The sequence below is a fragment of the Helianthus annuus genome, chromosome 14 (assembly GCF_002127325.2).
Source record: "Helianthus annuus cultivar XRQ/B chromosome 14, HanXRQr2.0-SUNRISE, whole genome shotgun sequence".
Lineage (NCBI taxonomy): Eukaryota > Viridiplantae > Streptophyta > Magnoliopsida > Asterales > Asteraceae > Helianthus > Helianthus annuus.
In genome coordinates, this window is record NC_035446.2 from 169,553,725 (window position 1) to 169,563,200 (window position 9,476).

General features: G+C 34.3%; 1 protein-coding gene across 1 annotated transcript; it reads right to left on the reverse strand.

Moving 5' to 3' along the window:
- Window positions 1–255: 255 nt before the first annotated feature.
- Window positions 256–1,442, reverse strand: LOC110906282 (polycomb group protein EMBRYONIC FLOWER 2-like). The gene is made up of 6 exons (XM_022151457.2): window positions 1,180–1,442; window positions 1,056–1,107; window positions 908–991; window positions 747–826; window positions 570–659; window positions 256–456 (listed from the first exon to the last, which is right to left on the reverse strand). The coding sequence occupies exons 1-6, from the start codon at window positions 1,440–1,442 to the stop codon at window positions 348–350; spliced, it is 678 nt and encodes a 225-aa protein (XP_022007149.2). The 3' UTR covers window positions 256–347.
- Between the last annotated feature and the right edge of the window lie 8,034 nt (window positions 1,443–9,476).

Below are 9,476 nucleotides of genomic sequence, written 5' to 3' on the forward strand. Positions count from 1 at the left end.
TTATTTTATTTTGACAAAATCACATATGTAAAAATCAAGGATTCATGATTTGTTTTGACAAAACTTTCATAGAATTCAGTTTATTCCTGGTAACTCAAAAAAAGATTTTAGTTTTGTATTTCCAAAATCAAAAGTTTCCTATATATGTAAAGGGCTTTTATCTGTCAGTAATGGAAACAAGGCTACATCAGCTGAGATTATGAAGATAAATTCGGAACTGAATGGAAAGATTGTCTTTTACAACATGCATCAAAATCTGACCGACTGCAAGAACAAACCTAAGTGAAAGAAACAACTTATAACATTTTCTTGAGACCTACATCTTAACACAACAACAAAACCTTCAATTAGTTTTTCTTTTCAGAATTTTGGCCAAGTATGGATCCACAGTTGTTCATCGTGTTTGCATCGAGAAGACCAATCTCCCATAGCTTAACCATGAATACGTTCCAACACCTGCAGCCGATTCACAACTACGTTTTTAATTTAATAACATAATAATTAATTTTTGTATAACATTTTTTTTTTAAATCTATTTGCATGGTGATAAGAAGGGTTTGGATGCATACATGCGCAATTCTGGACTCTCGAGAAAGTCTAGTCTATGCAGGGTTGAAAACGCCTCACAAGCCCACGGAATGTGTCCGTCTGCCACCACCCTAACACCACCACAAATAAACAATGCTCAAGTTAAGTTAATCCAAGGTTAAATCATAAAAACATATAAAAGTAGAGAACTGAATTACCTTTGCTTTCTCTTAAATGAGTTCCAGAGAAGCATCAATCGCTTCTCATGTTGGGTAGCATCCACAAACCTATCCAGCCTCTGAATTCAATTCAAGAAAAGGTTAGTTATTTATTGTCTATAGCACGCCTGTCAATGTTATTATTTGTTACCAGAACCTACTCTTTTTTCTTCACGTTCAGCAATCTCATCATCAACCTCGTCGTCACTGTCTTCGTCACCAAACAAGTACTCTGATGACATTGGCTAAAGCAGACAAGAGATTTAGATACTGATGGTGAGTTGTTAACTTAATAATTAAAAGAAATACCTGAAATGTACGAGAATGAAAGAATTGTCGCCCCTCCAACAGGGATTTGCTGCTAAAATAATAGAAAAGAAGAAAATCATGTTTAACATACTATAAAAAACAAACTTGAGAATACTGAACATACTTGCTAGCTTGCGGCAGGGTAGTTGGTTCAATGCTACACATACTATCTTCAACATTAGTGACAACGTTATCAACCACGCCTTCACTGTTATCCTTAGCAAAATTAGCGACAACGTTATCAACCACGCCTTCACTGTTATCCTTAGCTAAATTAGTGACAACGTTATCAACCACGCCTTCACTGTTATCCTTAGCCAAATTAGTGACAACGTTATCAACCACGCCTTCACTGTTATCCTTAGCAAACATGCGCGCTGGTGCCATTGGCTAAAAGTAGACAGTTTAGAAAGACTAGATTTAGATACTGATGGTGAGTTGCAAAGTTAATCAAAAAATACTGAAAGATCAAGAATCAACTCAACAAGATTGTTGTTTCAATTTATAGAAGTGAATTAGATTGCAAAAACATTCTTTTGAACCTCCTAATTAGGATAAAACTTAGACTAAAATAGTCACAAGATTAATAGTAAATAGTGAGGATTTCACTATCTCAGAGAAGTCAAATTCAAATTTTATAAAAGAAGGGTGGGCTAGACGTACCCCATCCCCTATAGATTTATTCGTTAAGGAAATAAATGTGTCTATGAACACTTACTGAACACTGAACGAGACTTTCGATTCATTTCCGTTCGTCAAGGATAAGATGTATTACCGTATGAAATATACAACACACTAGTATTTATTAAATAATTTATTAGGGAGAATTTTAAAGTATTCAAATTAAATATAAAAATTAAAAACCCTAATAAACTTTCGAACACAAACGAACATGTTATCGAACGTTCGTGAACAACATTATGAACGAAAGCGGCGTCTATTAACGTCCGTTCATTTGACTAAACTAAATGAATTAACTAGTTTGTTTACGTTAACAAACACAAACACATTCCCACTAAACAGTTAAAGAATTGTTCGCTAAACATTCAATTTGTTTGCAGTCCTAGTTTAGCAAACATGAGGAATACGTTTAGCGTCACCCTTTTATTTTGATTAGCGAACAACACAAATTCAACACTCAAAAGTTTCTAGAACAAATATACATTTATTTTAGCCCTGGACACACGTTTAAAAGTCCCAGACTTTCCCATCCTTAAAAAAAATCTTTCTAAACATAAGTTACAGCAAACATATTAAATCAATTTTTATACGAAAACTTTAGACCAATCACAATTCACAAAAACATATCAGGAATTTGATAGACATAACTAAGGGGCCGTTTGTTTACCTCTTAATGAGGCTCTTAATGGTTCAGACCTCTTACGGTTCAGCACTTAATGGTTCAGACTGTTTGTTTCGCGAGCAAATGTCTGAATGGTTCATACATTTGCCTCTGAATGGTTAAGCATTATATTGAGTCTGAATGGTTAAGACCTCTAATCTGAATTGGTCAGACATTTGCCTCTGAATGGTTAAGTATTATACTGGCTCTTAATGATTTAGACGTCTTACTTCTTATTGGTTCAGCACTTAATGGTTCAGACCTCTTACTGGTTCAGCACTTAACCATTCAGAAGTTGTCAAACAACCCCTAACGCGATCCTCTTTACTGCTCTAAACTACATTGCTGATTGATAGATCTAATCAAAGAATCCATAAAATTAAAAACCAAATAAAAAAAAATACATACTCCGTTGAGAAATAAATAAAATAAACATATATGGAGTATATGAAACCCTAAATTTCCGTTCTTGAATGTTTGATTAAGGTTTTAATGCTATTGATGATCGATCCAACACCATATATATATATATATATATATGAAATTGAAGTTTCAAAAAAAATGTAATTGTACAGGTTGATAAAAATCCCTACATTTTAATTAGATACGATCAAACCTGAATTACACCATGTATATATATTTGTATTTATAATTGTACAGAATGATAAAAAATGAAACGATGAAAGAATATATACCTGAGATGTGATGGTAGTGTTTAGGGCGAGATTGTAGTAGAGTTTGATGGCTTCTGCTGCGGCGAGAATTACGAGACTGTGTAGGGATTGGTGGTTGAGCATGCACACTATTTATATACAATCTTAACCATCTGAGATCTGACATTGGGCTAGGCTTGAATATTCAGCCCAAATATTACTCTTCAGAATATTTAAGGAAATGTTGAAGATTAAAACATGCAATTTAGAAATATCCTACATACAAGTATATGCCATAACAATAAGGCTTTGGAGATTTTTTCAGAAATCTAAGGGCGGTTAAGAATTATGTTAGAATCCTAAAATTTGCGTGCTCTTAATTTGTTGGATTGATACATTGCTTGCCGCCCATGGACGTTTACAATGGACAAAGATTGTCGGAACTTCAATGTGTTCTGCCGCCTGTTGGTGTTGTATGCCATTAGAACGAATGATTCTCGAGATCAATGTTGGCCATCATAATGATAAACAGCGGAAGCGTTATGATACATTGGATTCATGATAGAAAACTTGGTTTGTACAATACTTGCAGCGATTGAATTGAGGGACAATTTTGGCGGTTAAAACTGTATTGGTTCTCTGTGGAATTGATTTCTCAATTCTTGGTGACCGTAAATGATACATGAATGTTGATATATATATACCTATCTAATTGGCGGTTAAGGGTGATAACTGCCATAACCATAATAAACCTATGATAACTATAAATATTACATAATAATCTATATTAACACATGCATATACTTATATCTAGCTTATTATATCTAACACCCTGACTTAAGCTAGATTTGGAAAACTTGTATCTTCTATGACATCCATGTCATCATGTAATTCCATCTTCCTCTTTATTCTCCATGAAGAGAGTGGTTCTCCCTTTTTTCTTCCTTTTTAAATTGCTTTCTCTATTGCAGGTTGCTTTCATGTCGCACCACAGTCTTTCATATATGAGAGTATGAACTCGGTGTCATATATGAGTAAAATTAATTCCTTTTTCCATATATGAGAGTATAAACTCGGTGTCATATATGAATCAAATTAATCTATGATGTTATCGTGCAGCTTTCGCATTAATTCCTCTTGCTGCATTGTCTCTCGCATTATTCTTCTTTCTCTTCTTCCGCATTTCATTTCTCATTTCATTTTTCTCATAGTCAGCCGATTGTTTCATCTCTTGAATAATCGGAGCAATTCTTTGCTTACTGTTGCATTAAGGCATTCTTAATCTCAATGCTATGTGGAGTCTCTCTTCTACTCAACGTCATGCGGAGTCGCATTTTACTCAACGTCATGCGGAGTCATCTTTTACTCAACGTCATGCGGAGTCATCTTTTACTCAACGTCATGCGGAGTCGCATTCTTATTTAATGATATGTATCTCTGTAACCATGCTTTGAATATTGATATGTATGATTTTTTCGAGTTCTTGTTTTCCGTCGCATGAATTTCATGTTCTTTCGCTTTATTCTTCTTTTGAAAAGAAATTCCTTTCTCATATTTGAGTTTCGATTCTTCCCTGCGATGCCATGTTTTCATTCTTGTACAATCGGTCAGACTTCTTGTTATTCCAGGTGTTCTTCTTTCTGTCTCTTCCTTCGATCTCTTTTGAATCCGATTCTTCTTGATTATGTATTTTCTTTCTTTCAAACGAGATTTCCTTCACTACCCAAAATCGAAACACTTTCTTTCTTTTGTTTTGATTGAATCGGATGGAACAACACCAATTAACTTTGTTTGACGAAACCTTTGATTTGAGTCCTAAAGAATCTGTACTTGTTTCTAAAACTTTTGGCGGGAAAGAAAAACTTATGCCTTTGTTCCAAACGAAAAACAGGGGTTTAAAGTAATTCTATGATTTCGATTTGGATTAAGCTATGGAAGATGGGTCATCTCGATGCAAACACGATGAACAATTGTGGATCCATACTAAGCCGCCATAATTCCGAAAAGAAAAACTGATTGAAGATGTTGTTGTTGTGAAGATATAGATCTCCGGAAAATGTTATAAATTGTATCTTTCACTTAGGTTTGTTCTTGCAGTCAGTCAGATTTTGATGGTTGTTGTAAAAGACAATCTTCCCATTCAATAATGCATTTATCTTTATATCTCAACTGATGTAGCCTTGTTTCCACTATTGGCAGATGACATCCCTTTGCATATATAGGAAACTTTTGATTTGGAAATGCAAAACTAAAATCTGTTTTTATGTTACAATGAAGAAACAATTTTTATCGACCATTAAAACTATGTGTCAACTTGGGTAACGAGTCAGAATAGGTTAGTTTCAAAAGATGGTTATTTTGATCCGGGTCCGGACGGGTTTCTTCATACTTATACTGGTCCAATCCTGAGGGTCCTTTCATGCAGGGGCAGGCCCATTGGTATAACTATGGGGATTAACCGCCCCCGTCCATGAAAAATTAAACGCATCACCGTTAACTTTTTATATTAATTTTAAAATCTTTCCATCTTAGCCCCCAAAGAGTAGAGGTCAATCCAAAACAATCCACGACTTCATTTGTAAAGTACAATTCAGGCTAAATGTAAACATTTGGGTCAAGATTACCTGGTATAGTTAATAAATTGATGGTGCGTTTTCCCGCTTCTAAAATTTGGTTTAGTTTATTAAATGTTTTCACCTCCTTTGATGTACAGCATCACCAAACTCACATCCATTCTCAAGAAAAATTAAACACATGACACATCGCCGTTGCGTCTTACTTGTCGTTTCTCTCTTAATCTCTGATATGTTCCTCACGGTTGGAAATAGTTTGTTATATTCTTATTAGTTTGTGTTTGTTTAATTAAACATGTGATTTAAAATAAAGGGACTAATGGGAGGCCCATGTTCCCACGTGTGCAGTAAGTTTAGGAGATAATGGTTGCAATTTGTTAGTTATTTGATTTCTTTGTATCCCTTTAAAAAGGACGTGTGTTTGAGAATGAAGTCATGAAGATTATGAATTAAATTGTCTGGTTTCTCTCTAAATTGCTATCTGGCTTCCTTCTTAATTTCTTTGGCCAACAATTAAATTGTTGGAACCACAACAGTGGTATCAGAGCTGTCGTGATCCCCCTGGACCAATGGCTGCTCAAACTCTATCCGAAATCGAGTTCTATCAATGGATGAATAAATCCCTTGTGAGACTCGAATCTCAGCTACAAACCCTTTGCAACGAGTTCCGATCAATTCGAACTGCGTGGGAAGCCCCCCAAACCAATACATCTCCACCATCCACTTCCGTTACGGTATCATCTCTTCCACTAGCTTCCGCCAACGCACCACCAAACCCAACCACCACACCACCTATTCCGTCACCCGTGTCGGCGCTGAAATCACCCCCACAACAAGCACCACCAAAAAAAGTCCCCTTAACCGCCAAGTCGGCACCAAAACTCACACCCACTCCATCAACAAAATACGTGGTTAGAAGTTCTACACTTGCAAGCTCTATGATCTGTAAAAGTTCTACAAAATATGATCCTAAAAATAGTTTAGGAACTTCTTTTGGGTTATTCTCAGCGAAGTATGATCTGTTAAGGCCAACAAGACAATGTATCTTATCAAGGGTGTTGAATAATTTTGTTTATGATCAACCTTCTATTCAATGTTCAACTTTCTATTTGATGTCCTCTAAAGAAGCAGATTTACAAGATCCATCAAGGGATGACTTGTTTAATATTATCCGTGTAATCGGGAAACGCGAGTGGCGTCCACCGTGGCGATTAGTTAATACTTCTCTAAATGCGACCAGGAGTTCGAGCGGCAACCGCCATGGCGCATGACCAAGTCTATTCCGGTTTCACCTTGAGGACAAGGTGAATTCAAGTGGGGTGGATTGATATGTTCCTCACAGTTGGAAATAGTTTGTTATATTCTTATTAGTTTGTGTTTAATGGGAGGCCCATGTTCCCACGTGTGCAGTAAGTTTAGGAGATAATGGTTGCAATTTGTTAGTTATTTGATTTCTTTGTATCCCTTTAAAAAGGACGTTTGTTTGAGAATGAAGTCATGAAGATTATGAATTAAATTGTCTGGTTTCTCTCTAAATTGCTATCTGTCTTCCTTCTTAATTTCTTTGGCCAACAATTAAATTGTTGGAACCACAACAATCTCACCCAATCATCTCTAGTAAAATCAAAGTGTAAATCGAATGTAAACCTATGATACCATGATAGGTATGTGAGTGGATTATCGTTATCTATACATGCTAGTTTAGTTTATTAAAATCCAATTTCCAAAATCATAGGCTCTTTCATCACACTTTTTTTTGAACGGCAAATTTCTTTTATTCCATGTCGTCTGTGAAACTTGAAACCAAGACCTCCCTCTCCCAATGTGTTTAAAGGCTTTGCCTTTGCCAATGGACCACCACCCCATTGGTTCTTTCATCACAGTTAAAAGCCCAATTTGTTAAATCAGGAGCCAGCCCAATCTGCTAAATTTGGAGCCCACATTTATGAACTTTACCCAATTACCCTCCTCTAAAATCCAAATGGTGACATATGATCTAAAAGAAATAACTCGCTTTTATGAACTTTACCCAATTACCCTCCCCCTCAAAATCCCCAGGTGACAGAAGACCTAAAAACTAGCTGACTATCAATATCAAAGGTACTATTTATTGTATCTATATGATTTTGATTGTGATGATATAAAAAAATCTTAAACTTGGAAGAACTGCCTAACTAAACTGATCATTTGAAAACGGGTATAAAATTTTCAACGTAAAAGGAATATCTAAGCTTTTAAAAATTTGACGGTGAAATCAAATAAACATACTATACCTAAACTTGTAAAACTGATGGTGAAAACAACATACTACGTGTGTCGGATATCTAAGCTTGATAGTGAAAACAAATAAACATAGGGAATATTTCACAAAATAGTAACTAAGTTTTAACAGTGTTCCAATCAAGTCACTCATAAAAATTTTTATTCTAATTAGGACATTGAAGTTTTATTTATGTTCTAATCCTATATTATTTACCTAAATAGCAGGAAACTATTCTATGTGGCATTTATATAGGTTTTCTTCACTTAAAAATTCAAAGAATTCTTGTCATGCTACCATGTCTTCTCTTAAAGGGAACCCATGAATCATTCGGTATCACCGCTATTTTGTGTAAATCTAAGCAATAAAATACAAAAATAAAAATAGATAACCAAACTAAAATCAAGAAAACAATGGAAACAAAGATGACCAGTAAATTGGAACTAAAATTGAGGATGCAAATTAAGAGATACGAGAAAAAAAGGAGGTTTGTGAAATTCATGCTAACCTCCAGTTTCATTTTAACTTTGCCATGAAACCTTCTGACGACGTCGACGCCATACTTCAATTTCTAGGAATAAAAAAATGCAATTTTAATTTTTTCAAGATTTAATTGTTGACGCTTCAAGATTTAAAAAATGCAATTTAATTGTATTATTTAATTGTTGTCTTTCTTCAAGATTTAAAAAAAATGCATTTTTAATTTGTTTTGTATTTTTTAATAAAAATATCGCAATTTATTTAAAAAAGATAATTGAAATTTTTAAATCCATAATATTGACGCTTATAAGCTATGTCAACATATATTTTTTAAAATCTAAATAAATGATATGTAGGATGTGTGACCTTCTATTTAGGTAAAATATCTAGAATTGGAACATAAATTAAACTTTACTGACTTGATTGGAACAAAAAAAATTTTGAGTGACCTGATTGAAACACTCCTGAAACTTGGTTACCATTTAACAAAGTTATCCCATAAACATATTGCATATAGGTTGATCTATCACTATCATTAGTTTTACCATTTCTAACTACAACTATTTGAAATATCGTAATCTTCAATTAAGAACTAGTGAATTTATCTCGCGCTTCGCGGCGAAAATTTGGTCGATATCTATTTTTTCTGTTACGGTATCGACAATCGCTATAGTCATCGAAAGAGAAAACTTTACATTAATCAGAAACACTAAAAACAAATATTGACACCGGTACTGATGTTGTTTAGTAATATCATTTGGTTGGTTTGCATTCCATGTTTATTTTTACTCAACATTGAGATATAAATTTTATTGAAAACATATATTGTGTCGTTATCGTACCAAACCGAACCAAAACCAACTGAACAACATCTGTATCGGTACCAATGTTTATTTTTATTATTTCTGCTTTTGTTAGACTAACATCGTATCACTATCATACATGACTAAACCGACAAATGTCGGTATTGGTATGTATCATTTTTATGGTTTCTTATTTGATAACGGATATAGTACCACTACCTTAGTGAACTTAACCGAAACAGAACGAACAACATTGGTTTCGGTACTGGTATTTATTTTTATTGTCTTTTCTTTCGATAAACTGACACTA